At 48.7% G+C, this 21,379-nt stretch overlaps 7 protein-coding genes across 7 annotated transcripts; 2 read left to right on the top strand and 5 right to left on the bottom strand.

Annotated features, from left to right (window-relative positions):
* Positions 1-421: 421 nt before the first annotated feature.
* Positions 422-1,542, bottom strand: DFJ58DRAFT_913752 (Alpha/Beta hydrolase protein; the record flags this gene model as incomplete). Its single annotated transcript, XM_041395342.1, has 4 exons — positions 1,488-1,542; positions 1,156-1,435; positions 684-1,088; positions 422-645 (listed from the first exon to the last, which is right to left on the bottom strand). The coding sequence occupies exons 2-4, from the start codon at positions 1,274-1,276 to the stop codon at positions 422-424; spliced, it is 750 nt and encodes a 249-aa protein (XP_041244516.1). The 5' UTR covers positions 1,277-1,435; positions 1,488-1,542.
* Positions 1,543-2,712: 1,170 nt separating this feature from the next.
* DFJ58DRAFT_906006 (uncharacterized protein) lies at positions 2,713-5,652 on the top strand (the record flags this gene model as incomplete). Its single annotated transcript, XM_041394987.1, has 12 exons — positions 2,713-2,821; positions 2,868-2,946; positions 3,003-3,176; positions 3,374-3,470; positions 3,518-3,596; positions 3,654-3,772; positions 3,835-4,023; positions 4,073-4,259; positions 4,334-4,735; positions 4,791-4,992; positions 5,024-5,438; positions 5,485-5,652. The coding sequence occupies 12 exons, from the start codon at positions 2,713-2,715 to the stop codon at positions 5,650-5,652; spliced, it is 2,220 nt and encodes a 739-aa protein (XP_041244517.1).
* A 299-nt stretch (positions 5,653-5,951) lies between these two features.
* DFJ58DRAFT_785217 (Saccharopine dehydrogenase-domain-containing protein) lies at positions 5,952-10,102 on the bottom strand. Its single transcript, XM_041390018.1, has 15 exons — positions 9,765-10,102; positions 9,292-9,592; positions 9,172-9,245; positions 8,963-9,090; positions 8,814-8,911; positions 8,745-8,761; positions 8,578-8,694; positions 8,360-8,518; positions 7,842-8,304; positions 7,618-7,744; positions 7,455-7,565; positions 7,053-7,302; positions 6,826-6,995; positions 6,682-6,767; positions 5,952-6,641 (listed from the first exon to the last, which is right to left on the bottom strand). Exons 1-15 carry the CDS (start codon positions 10,038-10,040, stop codon positions 6,082-6,084), a joined length of 2,937 nt encoding a protein of 978 aa, XP_041244518.1. The 5' UTR covers positions 10,041-10,102; the 3' UTR covers positions 5,952-6,081.
* Positions 10,103-10,534: 432 nt separating this feature from the next.
* DFJ58DRAFT_785224 (uncharacterized protein) lies at positions 10,535-12,976 on the bottom strand. The gene is made up of 21 exons (XM_041390019.1): positions 12,850-12,976; positions 12,595-12,784; positions 12,527-12,545; positions 12,393-12,471; positions 12,322-12,335; positions 12,164-12,268; positions 12,102-12,111; positions 12,030-12,047; positions 11,954-11,979; positions 11,870-11,895; positions 11,784-11,818; positions 11,698-11,722; positions 11,635-11,646; positions 11,558-11,573; positions 11,468-11,507; positions 11,307-11,404; positions 11,183-11,248; positions 11,103-11,130; positions 10,985-11,051; positions 10,911-10,935; positions 10,535-10,854 (listed from the first exon to the last, which is right to left on the bottom strand). The coding sequence occupies exons 2-21, from the start codon at positions 12,638-12,640 to the stop codon at positions 10,770-10,772; spliced, it is 840 nt and encodes a 279-aa protein (XP_041244519.1). The 5' UTR covers positions 12,641-12,784; positions 12,850-12,976; the 3' UTR covers positions 10,535-10,769.
* Positions 12,977-13,135: 159 nt separating this feature from the next.
* Positions 13,136-15,601, bottom strand: DFJ58DRAFT_785240 (ABC1 family-domain-containing protein). Its single transcript, XM_041390020.1, has 7 exons — positions 15,414-15,601; positions 15,224-15,359; positions 14,816-15,166; positions 14,420-14,766; positions 13,873-14,363; positions 13,465-13,820; positions 13,136-13,406 (listed from the first exon to the last, which is right to left on the bottom strand). The coding sequence occupies exons 1-6, from the start codon at positions 15,546-15,548 to the stop codon at positions 13,484-13,486; spliced, it is 1,797 nt and encodes a 598-aa protein (XP_041244520.1). The 5' UTR covers positions 15,549-15,601; the 3' UTR covers positions 13,136-13,406; positions 13,465-13,483.
* DFJ58DRAFT_785242 (Aspartate/ornithine carbamoyltransferase) lies at positions 15,547-17,245 on the bottom strand. Its single transcript, XM_041390021.1, has 6 exons — positions 17,214-17,245; positions 16,762-17,157; positions 16,317-16,711; positions 16,107-16,260; positions 15,974-16,047; positions 15,547-15,921 (listed from the first exon to the last, which is right to left on the bottom strand). Exons 2-6 carry the CDS (start codon positions 17,140-17,142, stop codon positions 15,864-15,866), a joined length of 1,062 nt encoding a protein of 353 aa, XP_041244521.1. The 5' UTR covers positions 17,143-17,157; positions 17,214-17,245; the 3' UTR covers positions 15,547-15,863.
* Positions 17,246-17,357: 112 nt separating this feature from the next.
* DFJ58DRAFT_785246 (JmjC-domain-containing protein) lies at positions 17,358-21,091 on the top strand. Its single transcript, XM_041390022.1, has 7 exons — positions 17,358-17,823; positions 17,878-18,611; positions 18,665-18,925; positions 18,970-19,231; positions 19,280-19,757; positions 19,815-20,177; positions 20,235-21,091. Exons 1-7 carry the CDS (start codon positions 17,534-17,536, stop codon positions 20,655-20,657), a joined length of 2,811 nt encoding a protein of 936 aa, XP_041244522.1. The 5' UTR covers positions 17,358-17,533; the 3' UTR covers positions 20,658-21,091.
* Positions 21,092-21,379: the final 288 nt, after the last annotated feature.

Raw genomic sequence — 21,379 nt, forward strand, 5'->3', positions numbered from 1 at the left:
ATATATACACAAAGCGTTACTATAGAATAAATTTCTACTGAAACTATCGTAAATCAAGATTATAATCGCGCTGCTGGGTATACGCAATAGTGATACCACACCCAGAGTAAAGCCCCAAGCTTCAACTGTGTCCTGTATATTGCTTTCGCGAGGGACGCTGGCTGCTGCGACGTGTTCAATCTTGATGCACTTAAGCATCCCCCCCATCACTCTTCAAAGATCATCAAAGTGCGATGCACCCGTAGTTACGACCGAGCTTGAGGGATTCTTAAACATGTAGTATATCACACACTGGCAGGGCGTCGCTCCCACGTTATGTGAATACGGATTACTACTGACGTAGCGGGAATACGGATTTACAAAAGCTAGCCAACAACTATGCCAGTGTATACCGCAAGAAACCATTTCTTCCTCGCAGAGCTCATAGTTTTGCCCTTGGTAGCGGAATTGCATCCATGATAGCATCTGGACACTCATATTGAATCCAGTGACCGATACCGGTAAGAGCTCTAACATTCAATCTCTCCACGTCACGAGGGATGTGTTCCAAATTACAAATACCAACGCCGAACTTTGGGTCTGACACAAGTACGGTGATCTTCAGGTGAAGGGGGATTTTTTTGAGCAGGCCACTAAAACCATGGACTGTTTTGCTGTTCGAGACCCAGTCAGCAATGCTTCACATTCTGACAGTTGTAAAATTACCCGAAAAACTTCGACAGCCGTGCGATCGCACATGGAGAATCCCAGCGTTCTTAACATGCAGTCACGGTGTGACCAAGCAGGATTTTTAGCCATGTGCACGTTGACGGGCTTGATATTCGCCGTTTCCTTTAGAAACAGATTTAAGTTCATCTTGTTCTGTTCCTCTGTAAACTCAAGGCCAGGATCGAGGAGTATAACGGTGGTTTCTTTCTTCTTGGGTAAAAATGGCAAGAGAGATACTGTCACTGCACCGCCAAAAGAATGACCAATAATTACGTCGTAGGATGTGTCCATGACGAAATATGGTCGGAGGTCCTCTGCAAAGGCGGATATACGGTAGTCGGTATTGCCCTGCCTCCATGCATGGGCAAGGAGATTCGGTGCTACAACAAAGAATCCTGATCAATCTGTCAACAAGGAAGAACATCACTACAGTATGCCGAGCTCAACCTTCTGCCACCAATAGCTGAGCGAGACCCTCCCAGGAATTCGATGTCATAGTAATGCCATGAATGAGCAAAGCCCGTCTGGTAGCGGTGGGGGAACCCCACTGGGTCGCTGAAATGGTCATTTGTGCACGCTAATATCAGATTTTGGAAGCGGAGAAGGGTGTAGGAATGAAATTCGGAACTCAGTCTCCATTTTAAAGGCTGAGGGAGCACCAAGACCTGCAAACGGGATGCCAGTTCTGGAGTCAGAGCATGGGAAGAATGTGATAATAGCACAAGGCCTTTGACAAGCGCATAAGACATTGAAAACTAGGTTACAGAACCAAATATTACGTTTATCGATCATCGAATAGTGGACGTTGCATAATCTCGCTTGCTGAATAAATCGGGGTGCCAACCGTATCTGTGAAGGTGGGCTCAGGCGGCGAGATAATTGCATGCGGTGAGAAAACAGGTTGGGGATGTGACGTGTCAACCTAAATGCAAAAGTCGAACGGAGGGGACTGTAGAAAACCGCTATCAGTGACTTTAGGTACATCGAATCGCTGTGAAGCAGTCCGACGGTGCGACCGCACGGTCGAGCTGCTTTGATTTTATCATTACTTACTTCCCAATAATCTTTTAATGATCTAGTATCACAAAGACGGCGGTGAGAATGTGCAGTTGACAGCCCTCCAGAACGAAGACTAACATGACTTACAGGTACGAGTCAGCACTAGCAGTAGATCTAAGATTGTGTGGTCTAATGCCTAGTAGGCTTTTATACTCTCATGGAGTCACTTGGATACCGCATACATAGCGTTGAGAAGCTGCGGATCGGCAGTACAAGCCTGCAGCGGCAGCATACCGGACGAGTACTGGATCTCACGGTGGCAGCGATTAGTGACCCCGCGCATAATATTCGCGCAGACTTCATCGATATCATTGGGCAAGGGTGCACGGCATCGGATAACTGAGAAGTTCATTTCAGTTTCGAAGTGCTGGCACTACCAGAGGAGTGCATGGTCACGGTGTGACACCTATATTTATTGAAATCGCCTAATTAGATCTTCAAGTTCACGTCGAGTCAAGAATTTCACATTGCTTACTCTTCGACGAAACTTGGTGAAAATAAAGATGATATCACTCCAAGTAAAACTTTACTGGGTTAGTAACATATATGAATTCTCGTAAATTACATATAGTATATACCCGCAGTGGTCCATGCGAGAAGCTTTCGATATCAAGCAGGTATGCCGTGGGCGCATCGTAAGTACCATACACGTAATGTTTATTCAAGCGGTCGACGAATCTGGAGACAGAATTTATATATATACCTTGCGCAGTTACATAAGGTCCGCAAATATGGCATCGGGTCTAGACTTAGACTACTGGAAATTCATTCAGAATGTTGATGACTAATAAATATGGGTGGCGAGTTATAAGGCTTGAGTTTGGGTTAGTTGTCGCTTGCATTCCTTTGTGACCTCAGCTTCACTGAATGGTACCGACCCCGCTTAATATTTCTTCCCGCTCCCCCCGTCTTAGTCTAGTCACTTCATTCTCACTTCTATCCAATATGTGCCCAGCATCACTCGCAAACTCCTCGGTTCCACGCCCGACGATGGCAGTCCTTCAGCGCTGCACGCTTACGCGAAGCGTGCGGCTACAAGCACTCACGGACCCGAGTTCATCGTCTTTGCTGTCTCATTCCTGTCCTCGTCCTCTTATCAGGTCTATTTGCCGGTCTGACTTTAGGTTACATGAGCTTGGACGAGACCCAGCTTAATGTGTTGAGCATGAGCGGCACTCCGTTCGTTAGGTTTATCTCTATTCGTCTGCTGTCTTCCCTCATCTTGTCTTTCACAGTCAACAAAAACGTTACGCTGAGAAGATCATGCCTATCAGGAAAAACGGTCATTTACTGCTGGTGACACTACTTCTTGCTAATATGATCGTCAACGAGACTCTGCCTGTCATCTCCGACCCCATTCTCGGTGGCGGAGTGCAGAGTGTAGTCGTCAGTACCGTCCTAATTGTCATGTGAGTATATTCTCGCGGCCCCAGTTCCTCAAATATTTCGGCGAGTCGTTTAGTGGTTATGATCCGTCATCCTTGACGTATCCTCTTCTGATCCGCAAAAAGAATCCGTCAGGCGATAACTCGGTTATCGACGTCACCTAACATCTTTACATTCTGATGTTTCTATTTAAATATTGCTCACCCAAAATTGCTTCTAGCTTCTCGGAAATTATTCCGCAATCGTTGTGCACCCGACATGGTCTTTACTTTGGCGCTCAAATGGCAGGCTTCACTCGAGGCTTAATCTATCTTCTTGTACGTCATTGCATGTCTTGTAAGAATGTGAACCAATTTATAGTAGGGGCGTCATTGCATGGCCTGTTGCCAAACTTTTGGAGTTAGTACTCGGTCCCCATCATGGAATTATGTACCGTAGAGGAGGTAGAAGCCCATGTTTCACATCTATAATTCTACTGACAGTTTTTCTTTTCTGCTCAGAACTGAAAGAGCTCATCGCATTGCATTCGTCAATGTCTCCCCTTGGTGGCGATCTCAAGACTGATACGGTCACAATTATCGGAGCTACTCTTGACCTACAAGAGAAAGTGGTGAAGCAGGTTGGTTGCCGGACTAGCATACGTTTTTCAGAGATATCGACTTATGTGTCTGCACTGACTAGGCGATGACTCCCATTGAGAACGTTTTCATGTTATCGATTAACTCGAAACTCGATTATGCACTTATGAAGAAGATTTGCCTTACTGGACACAGTCGTGTCCCTGTATATGAAGAGGTCGAGATCCCTGCTGATGCATCAGATCGCATGTTGAAGGTTAAGAAGATAATCGGTATTCTGCTCGTTAAACATGTGAGTTGCTCCTCGTGTCCGTCTTATCTTTTCTGATCTGATGTTCTAGTGTCTTCTTCTTGATCCGAAAGATGCAGTTCCTTTGCGCAGGATTCCACTGAACAAGGTCCCTTTCGTACCAAATAACGAGTCTCTTCTCGGCATTCTGGACAGATTTCAAGAGGGTCATTCACACATGGCTATTGTCTCTCGCTTTAGCGTCGAGAAAGCTGCTTCAGTCAAGAAAGTCGCCAAGCGTTCCCCTCACGCAACGCCTGCGGGAACGCGTTGGCATGGGTGACTCGAGTGATGAGGGACGACGATAGTAAAGAGAAGGATAACACTAAGAACCAAGACGGAGAAAAGGCATCGCAAGAGATATCCTGTGCTGATGAACTGGACGCTGATGGTCAATCCACACTACGCGGAGACGACAAAGATTCAGCTATACATATACCCCAGCGAGCTGTCCGGACCGGCCGTGGGCGAGGACGCCCCTCGCAACGCGGTAGGGTAAGGCGTGACATAGAAATGGGTATTATTAAAGAGCAGGCCGTTCAAGATGATACCGCCAAAGAGAAGAAACTCCGTATACCTCGCTCGGCGTCTGCGCTGGAGCAAAGCATCCCTGATGACGCTGTTCTGACGAAAGAAGGTGCCGAGGACTTTTTACAGGTCATTGATCCCGCAATAATGCCACTCGGCATTATTACCCTGGAAGATGTCCTCGAAGGTACGCGCTTGCGACTGCTTCTGATGACCGGCGCGCCCTTATAACTTCCGTGTAGAACTTATTGGTGAAGAAATCTATGACGAATTCGATCAGGATGGTGCTCGTGGCACTATCTCGTCTTACGTCCCAACAGAACATCCACCTCTTTTAGAGGTCCATGGGGAATCCTTACCTGACCTACACTCTACAGCCGCACGGCCTATTGAGGCGGTCAAGCCTGCTCCCACCGGTCCAGTCCTGCGTCCACTGTCGCTGAAGTCGTTCGGCTTCCTCCGTTCTCGTAGTGAGCCCCCCGACACCTCATGAGACGGACGAAGTTGTCTCGAAGACTTCAGCATTATCTCCCACCAACGATAGTATCAAGGAGCAGGTCACACCTGAGACAGTCATTCCGGTCATTCAGACCCTAGAAGCCTTGGCAGCGATGGATGAGCCGCAAGACATGCTCCAGCCCGCAAACACAACTAACGCTGCATCCACTTCACCTGAGGGTTCTCTTTCGGCACCTAATTTCACCATGAAGAAGAGATCTGCTTCTATTGCTGGGATTGCCACTTCTGTTCCCGGTTCTGTCAGCGCCCCTGGTACACGATCTTCGTCACCAGCACCGTCTTTGGAAGCTATCCTATTTGAGAGAAAACGTCGTCTCACTGCCGCTAAGGAGTCGGGGATGAGCCCGCCTCCCGTTCCTCTACCGAGTGATGTGCGCTTCCCCACCTTACAAACGTGTCCCTACGGTCAGCGTCAAGGCAGGGAAGTTCAAGAGCAGTCCCTTGACTGGTGGAGAACGTAGCCGAATTGTTGTCGCCGAACAAGTCATGCAAGATACGATGAACGCTGCTGACAAGGAACGGATACTGGATGAGGGTGATGACGTTGCTCATGACAAGAAGGAGGACGACAGCGGTTACTTATAACAACAGCTCCTGGCGTTGTTTCGCCACTAGTAATCTCTTTATCCTTCTGCAGATTGTAGGTCAAGAACGATGTGTAAGATTGTCGTGGTAGTTTTCTCTTAGTTACTTACGTTTGTGTTAGTCCGTGTTCTATGTATATCCCCCGCTTCTATTCTCTTCTTTACCCCGTCTCGATGTAGTAGATAGCATTTCCCACTTCGGGAGAAGCAAACTTCAATGAACAATCGTCCCTGTGCCTCTTGCGAGCGTCTCCAAATTCCAAAACAATTGACAATGAGTATTTTGGTGATTCTTCGTTGTCATCAGCAGGCAGGATGGCGCGAGTGGGCAAGCCTAAACTGCAGTTACATTCAAGTTGATGGTGGTACTATGTATCAATTATACGGATTGGTATAGTGGTATTAGTATCCCTCGAGAGTCTCGGAGTGTTCAGAGAGCTACCCTGCGTGCCCTCAGTCCTTCTGCTAACACGCTCTCCATTCCTGGGCCTTTGCTGACAGACTCCTTCATTTCAAGTCCAGCTCCCTGCAATCCATCAAGTACAGCACCATACAGGCCCCTATCCGTAGGCCCCTGCACACCGCGCATCTGAACGCCACCATACAGAACCTCGAGCGCAGCGAAAGCGACAGGCAGCCCAACACACCGTGCCATCGCAGATGCCTCAGAATTTCCATACGCCACCAAACTCGACGTGTGAATTTCCGTGGCCGAATCTATAGATGAGAGTGACGGCTGAGCGACAACTTCGTGCGACAGCACGACCATGTCGCGTTCCCCGGGATTGTATCTGAGCTTGTGAGCAAGGACCGAGGTGAAAAGTTCGATCGGTGCTTGTGGTTTGAGTGATATTGCTGAGGGGTTGCATGGAACGCCCTCCGGCGCAAGGCCCAGCCAGTCCAGAGCACTGAGAGCACTTTCCGCACGTTCGACAGTCATGACGGTGGAAAGGGCTGACAAAAACGAGCGGCGATCATTTCCGATCTGCTCTCCAATCTTCTTCTCCAGGGACATCCGTGCGAGGGTCACGCCAATCACGCAGCTGAATGGAGGTTTCCGTGTCAAGTAGCCCTATGACCTTGAAGGCGTGCATCAAATCAGAAAACCCAGGGTATCTGACATGTGACAGTCAAACCTTAGAAGGCGATGATCTGGTGCTCAACAGCCACCTACCTGAGAGTCCCACGAAGAACAGTCTGCAAATTCTCAAGCTTACCAAGCCCATACGTTTCCGCGTACGGAAGGCTATCTCGATTCGCAAGGCCCTCGAGCTTCAGGACATGCGAAATCGGGATATCGGGGAAGTATTCCTGGAGAAGATTCTCTCCACCTATTTCCATCTCCTATACGCCAGAATAATTAAGCCTTCCTGTGCGTGTTTCGTGCCATTATCGACGCACCTTCCCATTGAGCTTGAATCTCGCTCCATTGAGTGCAGCGCTGAGCACACCCCTCGGACTCCAGCTGAACTTGTATCCAAGGGGCACATCTGCGCAATCAGGGGCGGGCAAGCCGCCACAGAATGACGTGAATGAGATCACACGTTTGTTATCTCGCTTAAGTTGCGCAAGCAGCGATAATGCAGAGCAGTGATCGATCCCTGGGTCAAGACCAATCTCATTTAGCAAAAGCACATCTGCTGATTGAGCCCTATGTTCCATAATGCATGCCAGATCCAGTGATAGTTCCATGGTACCAATATCGGAATGTTCCATAGGCGACCAGGGGAATATGAGAAATGATACGAAGTAAACGACTCATCAGCACAGGCAATAACGAACGTAACGTTCGCGTCAACTGACCGTTCATGTAAGGCGCGCATGGCAGGCGAGATGTATGACGCTGTCACAAGGTGCTTACGGTGTTGAATACACAGCTCCGCGACGGCAGGGTGAAAAGGAACTGGGAGCAAGCTAATCTCAAGTTGATCATTATGTAAACTGAAGGTGGGAGGACGTCACGCACCTAATAACAACATCGGCATTTTGAATCAACCTTGCCATCTCTGCAACATCGTGCACGTCCAGATACGTCGCTTTCGCGTTCGAGTATTTGTGTGTCAAAGCCTCCGTTTCTGAGCGCACGTTGCCGGCTATCAGCGACATTCGTTAAATCATGCGATATGAATGTCCGGAAATTAAGGTATACATTAATCCAACGTCCATGATGTGTGAAAAACAACAACTAACCAACAATAATCTCCACGTCAGACCTCTTGCAGATCTCTTGCACAGCAGGTCCTGCAACCATTCCAGAGCCGAGCATGAGCACGCGTTTCTTCCTCAGCGATGTCCCAGCTACTCCTGCCTTGCTCGCTATCTCTGCGGCTTGGCTCGCTTGCCACTTCTCAACAGGAGCCGCCAGCCCACGATGCTTGCCTTGCAGCTCGCCATTCCGAGCAACTGTTGCAACGTTCAGGGCCTCGAGATGTTCGCGAGAGCCAGGTCGACCACGGCATTCGTCAATCAGGGCGCGTAAATATGGCATTAAAACCCCACAAAAATGCTGAGAAGCATCGAGAGGAAGACTTGAGGGAAGGATATCAACAGACATGATCGTCACGCTCGGAAGATGAGAAGGTAGAGAGGATGGACGGTGCTTGAAAAAGGGGTCCGAGAGGGTCGATGCGTGAGGTAGGAACTCGAGACCTCCCTGTAAGACGGTATGAGTGATTAACACATCCTCCGACAGTAAACGATCGTCGTACCTTAACGTCACAACTGATGTCGCCGATTATTCCAAAGCGCGCTCGCCCTACTTCGGCTGCACGGGTGAGAGCAGTGGCTAGTTGTTCGTTCGTCATAAGTCGCGGGAAAGACGGGAGCCAGCCAACGCCATTCAGGAAGAGCGTGAGGTATGGTGCAACCTACCGAGGAGAAAATATGAGAAAAAGGTACCAAACCATTACCTGGTGAAGAAGCTTGCCTTGGTATCGAAGTCCGAGTGGTACATGACCGGGTTCTTGTAATAATCATCACGGGAATATTGACCACCGTCGGAACGAGTGAGGTAATCTTTGGGGAGCGCGTGTACGAGGTATATCTACCAAAATGTTTAATGATCTTACTACCATACGTGGCAAGAAAGAATACCTTATGAAGGTCAGTATCTAGTTGGGTGCGACTTAAGCTTACATTCAGACAGAGAAAGATAATCAATACCTGGATTACTGACGAGTCCAGGCAGGTCCTTCACGGCCACATTCACAATCGGGAGCTCGTCTAGAATGGATAGACATCCTTGTGTCACTTTCCCGCTTCTATCAACGCGGGTCGTCAATACATTCTCTGGATCACGAACGAGCACGTACCCTGTGAGCCCGATGACGAACGGTCCTAACGCCTTAGGTGTCCCATTGTCTACAATGTCCTGACCAATGCTTCGGAGTGCAGAACGGAGCGATGGAATCGATGGGTGTGTGTGTGGACGAGGCGTGTGCTACCGGCGGCGATTGAGGTTAGGGTTAACGATGCTAGGGTTAGGATTACACGAAGCAGTGGAGTGTATAGCAGCACCCACAAGGAAAGGAGAAGCAACTCCAAGTTCAAGATGCGCGTGAGCAAGTGCAGACAAAGACTCGAGGGCACCAGCAACTATTTAATGGTAAGCCATTGCCAATAGTTTTGAGCCACCGCTTACCTCCTGCGAACCACCCAAAACCAACTGTTCGTTTGCCGTCCTCACCTACGAGGAGTTCATAATCAATCAACCGGGGCAACGATGGGTTCTCTTGTGGAGCAAGGAAGCGAGAAAGCAACTCCATATTGTAGGGCTGACCCTTCGTGGTGTGAGAAAACATTAGATGGGTGCGGGGTATGGAAGGACCTGAGCGCAAACCCGGCGCTGAAACAGGAGACGTAACCAATTCATTGAGTGGTGTCTCCTTGATTCCTACTACAATATGTGCAGGTTCCAGTGTCGGGTGTAATTTGGCGCCAGCCTGAAACAGAACATGATCAGTCACCGCCTAGCTCGGCCAATATCGGGCAAGGGAACAAATGAATGCACAGCAGAACTGCCAGTGACCAATAGTCATTGTAGTGGTTCCTTGAGAGTCAGGTGGAAGATATCATAAAGACTTGAGGAAGGAGGTACGAATGGCGATATCCTACCTTGATAAATTGATCGACGGGGAACACTCGACGGTCACAGTCCTGGATGAGAACGTTGACGTCGAGGTGCTGAACGAGTTGGGCAACTTCGTCAGGCGTGACGGGGCAGCGACGCTCCCATATCCTTGATGGATCTTCTCGTCGTATGCCCACTGTGACTTTTGCATGTTCAGGCGACAACGTAACAAGTGTCCTGCGAGATGGCAGAGAGTAAGCACGCTTGGCAAGTGACCTAGGCAGATACTGAGGCGAGCGTCGGAGGCTCGCGATGGTCATGGCGTCAGTGAGTAAGATGGAACGCTGTGCACTCGGCGAAGAAGATAGATAAGAAGGACAACGAGCGAGATAAAGAAATGGAAAAATATGAATCGACCTGTGGATATAGTCCAGGGTTTCTAAGATCCGCCCGAGCAGGCGTCTCGGATTCCGATCGTAATTGAGGGACGTTTGACTCAACAATCCTCAAGTATTGATGATCGGAGAACTCATCAACCTCAGGGAATCCCGTTGCCATCATAGAATCTATCATGTTCATACCAGGGGGCCTCCCGGGCGTAGTATGCATTGCATTTCACTGTATTGTAACAGCTCGGTTCGAGGAAACCTATGAATGTTGAAGATGGTAAGTACTACTAAGCGCGGAAGTCTATTGACGTCCATTCTATGTACCCACGCCGATGCCGCCTATCCGGGTTACAGTTACCGGGTAATCTTGACCCTAATTTAATTTGACCCTAAAGCACCAAGTTACTACTACCGACCCCGGGCCCCTTGTATCTGATAGTATTTGGGATCACACAGCATAGTCGCGGCGCTCCAGGATAACTAAGTATAAGCTACATAGATAGGCCACTATCATAGAAGGCCCTTGATTTGTGTATGTAATATATAAAGCAATTAAAAGGAAAGTCGTATGATAGATGGCACGCCCCATTTGCTAGCCGAAGATTACAGAGGTCATAAGTGTATGTGGATATCATATCCGATTCTGCCAGCAAGAAAATATCACCGTATTGTAGGTATCGTAGGAAGCTCCGTTAGGTTGTAGCCAAGTCGTTCCCGTTCGCGGATGGACTTCCTAGCATTGAGCCTGACCACCGATTTAGCGCCTTGGTGAGCTTCGCGTACAGAAACAATCTCACTCACACCGTCATCATCGAGTTCATATAGGCTACGACGAGGGTTTTAGTGTATTCGCAGAGCAAAGGAAACATACTGACATTTTCCTATCACCGCTCCGGGCGCAGCGGTATAGAACTGTCCGATAAGACCATCTTGAAACATATACTGAAACAGTCTTGATCCCTCGTCTTGCAAGCATGGACGACAACCACTTACCACCACAGTCACGGAGATTGCTAAAATGCTAGGAACCATATGAAGTGGAATATACAACAGGTATGAATGATTGTACATACCACGAAAATAAACCCATGTTGATAAAAATCCACATCATATCACTGATATAATCTCTTGACTTTCTCCTTCCACCACGGAATCCTACATGAGTCAGACAACAAGCAAAGCAGAAAGACTACACACCGAACATTGCCTCTTCGTGCTGGTCGCATGAACAACCATACGGACCCTGTGATGACAGAATCACATAATGCGCTAACGAATGACGATATTGGCGACCACTAGTTTGAGGTATGGATTCATTAGGATTATTAAAAACTATACTATCCTATGACTGGCCGGACCTTGGTGCTGAATATGACTTCAGGGCTTCTTGTGTATAATCTTTGGCACCTAAGTGAGGGACCGTATAAGCTCGATGATCAAGCACTCACCCTAAACAACAGACGACTAGAAACCAAGACGACGACATATCAGAACAGTGGCATCTGAATTAAAAGATTAATGTAACTCATGCCACAAACTATAGTGTTCAAAAGTCAGAGAGGTTACATGGCTGATCGAAAGAACTGACCGAACGATGCAGTAGTGAGCGCGCACTGATAGTCTGTGTTATCATGACGGCTCTCCACGAAAGAAAAGATGAAAACGTGATCTCACAATTATCCCTGTGATCCAGTAATTGTTGCCCGTGACTAAAAAGAACACATTGAGACCCTTACACTTGCAGATACTGAAGGACTGACTTATCCACACCCTGTACGCATAGAAACTGCATTGTTAAAACAAATGAGCATCGTCCTGAGGGCCAGCCACTGGGAAAAACATACCACTGAACGAAGAAAATTATCGAATACTGATAATTTGTTACTAGACATCATAATCGACCAAACATGGAGAACTTACTCCCATAAATACTCCCAGCTTTGATGCCAGTGATCATTATACGGTACACTACAATAATACAAATGTACTTGCCAGCAACTGCCTATTCTCCAAATGAGCCCGTTTAAGATCCAGGAATAAGTCTATCGACTTACCAGGAGAGTTCAGTCGTGCACTCGAGGGACGTGCTACGTCGGCACGAAATAAGGGTAGACCAGAATATCCCTATCAGTGCGCATTGGTGAATCGTGTCGAAAAGACTGCGACACCGTTGTGGTATCAGTATATACTCAATATCATGCGAAGCACCCACAAGACTGTCATTACCTAGTGATGAAAGATGTCATGGCCGATATTTTTATGAATGTAAAAAGTTGTGCTCACGAATAACTTGAGTGTTTTCGAATCTTGCGGAAAAGATCGGAGATAGAACATATACTGCCCAAAGGATATCCCATAGAGCCTTTGTAATTCTGCAGGTCAATATTGGATAGAGACTGAGTGATGCGAGTCCATACATTGTAGCTATGATGCATCCTTGGCTTGGAGTCAGCTGCGAGATAAAGTGAAACACCGGAATGCTCACCGATGAGCCCCGGTCCCCACATAACCTGAGTGGAATAGGGCGCCATAGAACACGAAGGGGAAACACAATATATTAAAGAAAGAGCTGAGTGAGCTGAAGTAGACTGTAGATTTGCGAGACTCTTGAGCTTTTATATTCACGCATCTTTGAACGAGTGCGCTTGGCACTGCGGCCATAAGGGTATTCCGAGCTTTAACCGAGTCCGGGCTCAGCTATTAGTACTTAAATGGACGAAATGGAACGAAGACTACTAGCCTGACTTAAGCGCAATGTTCGCGTGTAGTAATTATAGGGAACCGCGGGGGTAATAAGATGCCGTCGGGAAATTTTGTCGGATTCAATAGCAGCTACCGATAGACCAGGTTTGTCTTACCGCTATAAGTTTTACTTCCCTTGGTCGGGCGAAATACCCTTGATTAATGGCAAGAGCGTTTTGCCTGGACCCTGTTGTTTGCCCAGCTCCATAAAGTAAGTAAATAGAAGTGGTAGGACGAAAAAAATGAAATCTGATCTATCGATGATATGAAAGTAGCTGTAATCCTGATTTGTTCTCAATACTACATCGCGACTAACCTCCGGTATGAGCTTTACAGCATAATTTATTGGCCCATCTGTGTATCAATTCTCTATATTCAAACTCGTATCCGCTTGGTTGCTACGTGTTGTAAATGGTTCTGTACGGCCCCACTTTAAGTGGTAGTTGGTGGCGTACTTAGTTCGCAATCACTCACTTGCGTTGTGATACTTCGGCAAATGTCACTGGTACAATCGCCGTGCCGCATGTGCACACTGAAATATATACCAGTCCAAGTCTAGTTAGATAAGTACTTAGCTAATAGCAAATAGGGATAAGTGCACCCTGGGACCCACATCGTGACATTCAAATCTACTAGCCCTCAAACGCCCCAGGCCCCACCTCAACACCAAATGTGCTTCTCGCAAACCCCCTCACGCTCCTCTCCAGCTCATCCTCAAATCCGCCATTTGTGAGGCCCAACAACGCACGCACACGCTGCCGGATCTTCGACACCCAGAACACGACGTCGAGACTGAACATGGCGGTGCGGAAGAGTAAATCGCGCCAGAGCTCGCGCGCGTCGAAGCGGGCCCACCATGCGCGAGAGGATCGTTCATGCGTCATGACGAGCGAGCGGGAAGCCCAATATGCGGTAATTTTGATGCGATTGACTGGAGAACCAAGCGATTGGTTGTTGCCTTGTACGATTCTTTGAGATGAGAGTTAGCAAATGTGAATGTATAAATATGAGATCTACGTACCGCATATTCCGCCCTAAGAAAATTAATTCCTTGGGCATCTTATCGGTATCGACAAGGAATCGTTTCAGTCGTTCTTTCATCCGTACACTCTGTTCATATGCATCAAGCTCCTTGCCAGGATCCCCACCAGCCTTCTCTGTACGTGAACTCGACCCGTTAGCCTGCCCAATCTTCACAGGCCGCATCAGGATAGCACTCGCAAACAGCCCCGCCTCGCCGACACCCCAGCTTTCGGTGACATTTCTTATTGTGTCCCAATCCGAGGTGAGGAGTGCGCGCCAGAGAGAGGCATACTGGCGCTTGACGGTAGGGGGTATGGTGACATACAAGCCATGATCTAGTAGCACCAGCTGAGGGTCGCGGAGCACGGGTTTCGACGACGATTTAGATGACGACGAGGAGCCTGGGCGGGCACGAATAATGATGTTGCCTGGGTGCGGGTCGCAGTGGACAAAGCCCCAGTCGAACATTTGTGCGCTGAACAGCTCAACCTGTACGAATAGGAGGCATATCAGGCATAAGTCTACAGAAAGGTAGAAATACGGACCATCGTATGCATTATTGCGCGCATCCCGCCCTTTAATTTAACATGATTCATGCTCTCCGGGATGCCATTTTTCTTCTCTCCATGCACCGTATCCGGAAACATTCCCCCACCTTTTTCAGGTAGTTTCTCACCGACAACGCGACCTAGTGCCTCCCGGTCGCTTAGTCGCACGCCATCGATCCACTCCGCTGTTAGCACACGCTTGGTTGATAATTCGGGGTAAACCTTCGGAATGTGAACTTTTCCAACTAGGCGGGGCTCAGATGCAATGAGAGATGCAGTCCGCTGTGCATTAGAAGCCTCAGAAATGAAATCAAGTTCAGCATGGAGGTGAGATGAAATAAAGTCTAGTGACGCGTCAGTTCTGTATTTGATTGCCGTGGAAGGCAGACGCACCAACAGCAAAATAAACAGGTAGGTCAAACACCCACTTCTCGAATGCCCACATTACAGCTCTAAATGCCATGAGATCGTAACTGGTCTGGCGCCCTACATCTGGCTTCTGTACTTTCACCGCGACCCAGTCGCCATCCCATGTGCGTGCTTTGTGGACCTGTGCTACGGAGGCACTGGCCACGGCGTTTTCATCAAAGTAAGCAAACAGTTCTTGAGGGGACTTATTAAATTCGCGTTGGAATACGCGGGCAATGGTAGGATAAGGAATTTGTGGAGCATCATCGAAGAGGCGGGCGAACTTTTGCTGAAATGGTGCGGGCATGAGCGCGGCATTCGCGCCTATTGCTTGACCTAGATTGAATGAGATGTTATGAAGGGGGACAGAGTGAACAGAGTAACGTAACGTACCAATCTTTATGTACAGTCCGCCATTGCTGGTGAAAAGGTCATACATTCGATCCGCAACGCGCTGGTGGATGGCAGGTATACGATCTGCATGCTCTGGCGTGAAGTTCAGCTTATAGTCTGCTGATATGAGTGCACACTATTCGTCGTCAGTCATAAATTTGAAAGCGCTCGGAATCATGATCAGTCTCACAGTCCATAGTGTGCGGAGGTTACGGGTTACGGCGGACGCATTGAGTTCAGTATCTGCAAGGTAAACTGCACCAAGACTGAAGGTAGTGTATACTGTCCGTTTAACCAGGCGAGAGCGAGACAGGCGGAGGAGCATTGAAGAGCGGGTGCATCAATTACTGACCCGGTATCCCAGACTTTTGACTAAGATGCCGCTGAGTTCATCCCGTGACGTGGACGGCTTCGTTCGGGTAACCGGTAATCTAACTAATGTACACGGTCTCTCCGAACTCTACTCTACTTCAACAATCATTCCACTTCATTGTACGTTTATAACCGTCAGGGCGTTTCATTGAAGTTGGCTGGGATATGACTGATATCGTTGAAAATATCCTGTAAGTACTCCTTGAAGGGGCACCATAACCATGATACACCCTGCGTAATTCCAATGTTTCCACTCCAGGCTGTCGTTCTACTCCACGCCTTTCGAGGTCTTCTCCCCCGTAATGTCCCATTTGCCGAACAGAAGACTGCGCGTGTTTAGATTAATAATTGCGTCTCCAGATACCCGAAAAAACTTACTCAAACGCGGCCATGATGGTCCACTTACGGTTGTCTGCTTCTGGGAAAACAAGAGACCGAGAGCCATAAAACACCTAAAGCACGCGTCACATATCGAATCAATCTCCAAATGAAAATTCAATCGAAAACTAACCTCATCGTCTACCTCGTCCTGCTTTCGTGGGAGACAGTGGAGGAACTTCCAGTCTGGATTTGCACCGCCTTCGGCACAGAGAGCTTCTGTAACCTGATAACTAGCAAAGTCCTTCAAACGCTGTGTCTTCTCAGCTTCTTGGCCCATTGAAATCCTATGACGTCAGATGTATAGATAACCACATGCCTAGGCGGGGATGGAGTGGCGTACCAGGTATCAGTGACTACAACATCTGCACCTTTTACAGCTTCCCGGGGATCGTTGCTCCAGACAATGTGCTTGTCACACCCGAGCTCAACGACACGGTCCCAAACGGGCTTGGGAGGGTTGTATTGGGGTTGTGGAGGTGTTGCGACGCGAACCTTGTGACCTAGACGGGGGTAGGTCACGAGCATGTCGTGGAGGACGTTTGCAGAGTCACCGACGTATGCAATCGTGAGTGGTCGTAAGGGAGGAAGAGGCTTTGTAGGAGAGGGGGCTGGTGTACCGGGCGAGAAGAGGTGAGCGTGCTCATGAAGTGTCAAGAGGTCCGCAAGAACTTGCGTTGGATGCCAAAATGACGATAAAGCATTGAGCACAGGTACTGGAGAGTACCTCGCAAGCTCCTAAAATAAACTAATTAAATATAGGGACAGTAGGTGAGGGATTTTCGGACCTCAATTTCTTCGTGAGCACCGACGCGTGCGAATATGCCTTGGCACATACCACCGATGACTCGTGCTGAGTCACGAGGAGATTCGTTCACACCAAATTGGATATCGCTGGAACCCAGGAAAAGGGCGCGTCCACCCAAAAGAACAGCAGCGGTCTCCGCCGCGATACGAGTGCGCGTGCTGCGTTTTGAAAAGAGAAGAGCAATAGACTTGTTGAAAAGGGACTGAGAGGGCATACGAAGATTACTCTTTTTCTTGGTCGCGTGTTGTGGGGCCAACCAAGGCATAGACAGATGCTTCAAGTGATGAGCATGGTTAACAAGACGATTAATTTGAGGACCACTGAGGTCTGCGAGCGTCATAAGACGTGGAACGACGGACATCCTTTGGTTAATAACCTGTTATAATGCTTAGAACCTCCATGTCTATCTATCTATTCTGTTAAATAACTAACCTTGGAGCGAGGAAATTGAAATTTGATTGAAGCTTTTAACTGAAAGCATATAATTTGCAGAATTTGATAATATATTCCATCTGTGGCATCTTACATAATGTCTTCGGTGTTAGCCGACTTCCTTTGGCAGCAGTTCCGCCCCTTCACGACTTCTATAACTACGACAAGTTCAGCATCGTCCTCAACAGTCACAACGTTCTGCTCACTGGTGCTTACATCTTACTCGTTGTTATCGACGACGAACTCTATCTTTCGGTCTCCATTTACTGCAGTGTTAATCTGATTACATTCCACGCGTCGTGGGAGATTAACCGAACGCGATGGAGGCAACAATGCCTGCCGATGCCAACTCAAGGTCACGCTCTCCAACTCCAGCTCCACTTGTTCAACCCGACCATTTCTTTGGTTCAGAAGGTGCACACCTCCCACCATCTCCCAACTCAGACGGGAGAACATGGCTCGAGCCCGACGATGACCCCCTAGCCCATAGAGGCATACCAGTGTTCAAACCGACCATGCAAGAATTTCAAGATTTTGAGGGATACATGAATAAAATAGAATGTTGGGGTTTGAGAAGCGGTATCGTCAAGGTAATACCTCCTAAAGAGTGGTGAGTGTCGTGAGATCCTTTGACTTCATGACACAAGCCCACATATCTACATAGGGTCGACGCACTTCCTAGAACTGAAAATCAATTGGGAGATGTCAAGATCAGAACCCCAATCGAGCAGCATATGCTTGGTCGTGGTGGTCTGTTCCGCCAGGAGAACGTCGAGAAACGTAAGGTTATGAGCGTCAGAGAGTGGGCAGAGCTCTGCGAGAAGGAAGAGTTCTGCGCACCCGGTGTTGAAGACGTCGGCCTTCATGGCAGAAACGTGGCCGTAAAGACGAGGTCGAAACGCGCCAAAACGAGGACTGCAAGCACCAAGGTTGAATCTATTGAGCCGGAGGACTCTCCTGCTCAGATCAAGGAAGAGGAGGGAGACGACAATAATGAAAGACATGATGGAACTTCTGCCCCACTGTCCCCGCCGACAAGTGTTGGGCTTCCCCAAACTCCAGTTTCCACAACTGCTGACGACCCAGTTCATCACCCTGATCCTTCGTCCAGCGATCAACTACCAGGAGACGTGGAGATGAGTGCGCACGATGATAATGATGCATCTGAAAAGAAGCCGGTTGTGAAGAAACGCGGAGCTCAAAGTCGGGAGGTAAGGGAAGCAGAGCGTGCAGCCAAGGATGCAACATTCCTCAAAACTTTCGATCCGCACAAAGATTGGCTGCCTCCATGCACCACGGCTGATGATTACACCATGGAGTTTTGCCAGAAACTCGAACGGCAATTTTGGCGGAATTGTGGCCTTGGGAAACCAGCTTGGTATGGAGCGGACACTCAAGGTTTGTATACACCCTCTCCAAGAAGTTGTATCTAAGGTTTTCCATCCAACTAGGCTCGGTTTTCACGGACGAGACTACAGCTTGGAACGTCGGTCATCTCCCGTCATTCCTGTCGCGGTTACTCCCTTCGTCATCCAAAGGCCTGCCGGGCGTGAACACACCTTATCTATACTTTGGGATGTGGCGAGCTACCTTTGCATGGCATGTTGAAGACATGGACCTCTTCAGCATCAATTACATTCATTTCGGGGCTCCCAAATTCTGGTACGCAATGCCACAAGGACGGGCCGCAGCTTTGGAATCAACGATGAAAGGTAATTTATCATTTTCATTCCCTTATAGTTACTAATTGTCCTAGGCTACTTCCCGAAGGATATCTCGCAATGCCCTCAGTTCCTGCGGCATAAGTCTTTCCTAGCATCACCTACCCTCCTGGCACAGTCTTCCTGCCGACCCAATTTTTTGGTTCAGCGTGCGCAAGAGTTTGTCATCACCTATCCTCGTGGATATCATGCCGGCTTCAACCTAGGCTTCAATTGTGCCGAAAGTGTCAATTTTGCGCTGGAGAGCTGGGTAGAGCTTGGACGGAGGGCCAAGGCATGCCAATGCATTTCTGATAGGTCAATATCTCGTCCTATTGTTTGATCAGCGGTCTGACTTTCTTCTAGTGTACGGATTGATGTAGATCGGCTACTGTACGATAGGGAGGTCGAGCGCTTGAACCCTGCGGTGCTCGAGCTCGAAAAACGACAACCTTCATCGAAACGCAAAGCTCTTGACGGCCTGGAGCCTCAGCCAAAGCGCAAACGCCCCAAAGCGAAAGAATCATCGACGTCTACACCAGTTGCAGGGCCATCCGCGTCAAGGGTCACCCTCAAGCTTGGCCCTCGGCCCGTGGAGGACATTTTCCCCTGCTGTTTGTGTATCTCAACGAGCAGGGATGGCTTGTTTCCCGTACAGGATCCACCTGTTGGTCGGCGGGAGCTTCCTGAAAGCTTATCGAGTCTTGCAACCGAAGCTTGGATGGCACATGAAGAGTGTGCTAAGGTCGTACCTGAGACTTGGGTAGACGAGGTGGAAACGGAGATGTCTGTGGAGAAAAGGGTGTTTGGCGTGGATGCGATCGTGAGAGATCGATGGAATCTGGTATGTTCCAACACAGCGAAACATCTTCACACACGCTTAGCTGACCGTCGTGTACAGAAATGTGCTGCTTGTACAAAAGTGCGACAGAAGGCCCATGGTGCACCTATCCAGTGCACCAAAGGAAAATGCGCGAAATCTTTCCACGTTGGCTGCGCGAGAGACGGAGGGAGCAGCGGCATTGTTTTCTCAATACTGCGCGAGATCGAGAAGGAGGTGATACTAGTATATCCAAACCCGCCACCTCCTGCGTATCACACTGTCCCAACTCCTGATGGAGCCACTACATTTTTGGACCCAGCTTTGTCTCAGCCTCAGATGCAACCAGATGGAATACTACCTTCTCCCGTTGAGATGGAACCCCAGGTACTGAAGTCAATCAAGAAGTATGACGTGCATGTTCTCTGTCTGCAGCATAATCCAGTGAGCAGTTTCTTTTCGCGTGCTTTAGCAACGACAAGCTGACACCTGCGTTTGAAGGCTATCGCCGCTGCAAAGAGGGCTACGAAACAAGACCGTATTAAAGGCGAGCTCGTTGGCCTCCCACCCATGTCGCGCATCAAAATTCGTGTTAGCTCTGGTGTCTTTGAGGTCTCTTTGGTGCGCATTATTGAGGAGACCGGGTCTGTCGAGGTGCTTTGGGACCGCGGTGTCAAGCGGGAATTCAAGTGGGGAAGCGTCATCTTTGGACAGACCGAAGGGCAAACTGTGGTGCAAAAGCCCTCGGAACCGGCCCCTGAGCGTGAGTCTAAATTTTTCCCACACCCCTCTTGTTGTTCACTTGTGTCTTGTGGTTCGTTTCGTTGCGAGTGCAGTTCCTCATCCTTCGATGCAGGTAACAGCTTATCCGTCGATATCGACGGCTGCGGCGTCGTCGTCCGCGCTTCCAACGCAAGTGACTAGCCCCACGACGCACTATGCCCCATATTATGCGCCGCAGTCTCATCAGCAGTATTACTCCCCAAATGCATATGGCTCAGGAGCTTGGTCCTACAATGCCAGATATGAAATCCCAACACATCAACCGATGCCGCAGATTCCCCATGGATATGCTGCATTTTATTCGCATCCTGCATATGGTCAGCCTGTCAGCAATAACAATACCGCACAGGGTCAGGCTCCGAATGGCGCTCAGCTGCAATGGCAGCAGCCATACACTGGAGGGGCGCGTGAGAATATAGACACTTCGAATCAATAAAACTGGTTAGAGAACAAGATGGTATACTTATTTTTCATTCAGAGCTGGGACGATTCGCTTTAGCTACATTAATATTAATGGTGTTTTCCTTGTGATCAGTGTGTATTCTTTGTAATTGACCGCATCGGTTTTTATGCCCTCCCGTGAAGGATGAGAAATGCCACACTAGCAAGGTGAGTTAGGAAAGCAAAGCTTGGCGATCGTACTGCGATACTTGAGCTTGCGCGAAGTGATGGCTTTGGATTTACCCTGACGCACGCACTCGGTCAGAAAGATGGTTGGTTGTATGTGTACGCCTGTGCATCTATATACAGGACACCGCGGATGAGCGCTAACTGGTGACCTTCATTTTGTCTTTGGTGGTAGAACGGCGCCGTTTGGACGTCGTTAACGTTACAGCTGTTTCAAACTTAATGCTCCTAACGTA

Source organism: Suillus subalutaceus (assembly GCF_016647625.1).
Source record: "Suillus subalutaceus strain FC151 chromosome Unknown DFJ58scaffold_45, whole genome shotgun sequence".
NCBI lineage: Eukaryota > Fungi > Basidiomycota > Agaricomycetes > Boletales > Suillaceae > Suillus > Suillus subalutaceus.

Bases quoted from the DNA above. Each gene is read 5' to 3' on its own strand.
- DFJ58DRAFT_785242 (XM_041390021.1), bottom strand. From the start codon at position 17,142: ATGTCCGTCGTTCCACGTCTTATGACGCTCGCAGACCTCAGTGGTCCT. The intron at 16,048-16,106 runs GTTAGTTTTCGA...CGCGTGCTTTAG, and splicing joins AGGACGAGGTAGACGATGAG to GTGTTTTATGGCTCTCGGTC. The intron at 15,922-15,973 runs GTAAGTTTTTTC...AAACACGCGCAG, and splicing joins ACCATCATGGCCGCGTTTGA to TCTTCTGTTCGGCAAATGGG.
- DFJ58DRAFT_785246 (XM_041390022.1), top strand. From the start codon at position 17,534: ATGGAGGCAACAATGCCTGCCGATGCCAACTCAAGGTCACGCTCTCCA. The intron at 18,612-18,664 runs GTTTGTATACAC...CCATCCAACTAG, and splicing joins GTATGGAGCGGACACTCAAG to GCTCGGTTTTCACGGACGAG. The intron at 19,758-19,814 runs GTATGTTCCAAC...CGTCGTGTACAG, and splicing joins TGAGAGATCGATGGAATCTG to AAATGTGCTGCTTGTACAAA.
- DFJ58DRAFT_785217 (XM_041390018.1), bottom strand. From the start codon at position 10,040: ATGACCATCGCGAGCCTCCGACGCTCGCCTCAGTATCTGCCTAGGTCA. The intron at 9,593-9,764 runs GTAGGATATCGC...GTTCTGTTTCAG, and splicing joins CCGTCGATCAATTTATCAAG to GCTGGCGCCAAATTACACCC. The intron at 6,642-6,681 runs GTGACCCTCGCA...AGAAGATTGGAG, and splicing joins CATTCAGCTGCGTGATTGGC to AGCAGATCGGAAATGATCGC.
- DFJ58DRAFT_785224 (XM_041390019.1), bottom strand. From the start codon at position 12,640: ATGGCGCCCTATTCCACTCAGGTTATGTGGGGACCGGGGCTCATCG. The intron at 11,405-11,467 runs GTCCGGCCAGTC...ACCTCAAACTAG, and splicing joins AAGTCATATTCAGCACCAAG to TGGTCGCCAATATCGTCATT. The intron at 11,131-11,182 runs GTATGTACAATC...TATGGTTCCTAG, and splicing joins AACATGGGTTTATTTTCGTG to CATTTTAGCAATCTCCGTGA.
- DFJ58DRAFT_785240 (XM_041390020.1), bottom strand. From the start codon at position 15,548: ATGCTCCTCCGCCTGTCTCGCTCTCGCCTGGTTAAACGGACAGTATAC. The intron at 15,360-15,413 runs GTGAGACTGATC...GACGACGAATAG, and splicing joins ACCTCCGCACACTATGGACT to TGTGCACTCATATCAGCAGA. The intron at 13,821-13,872 runs GTACGTAGATCT...CTCATCTCAAAG, and splicing joins TTCTTAGGGCGGAATATGCG to AATCGTACAAGGCAACAACC.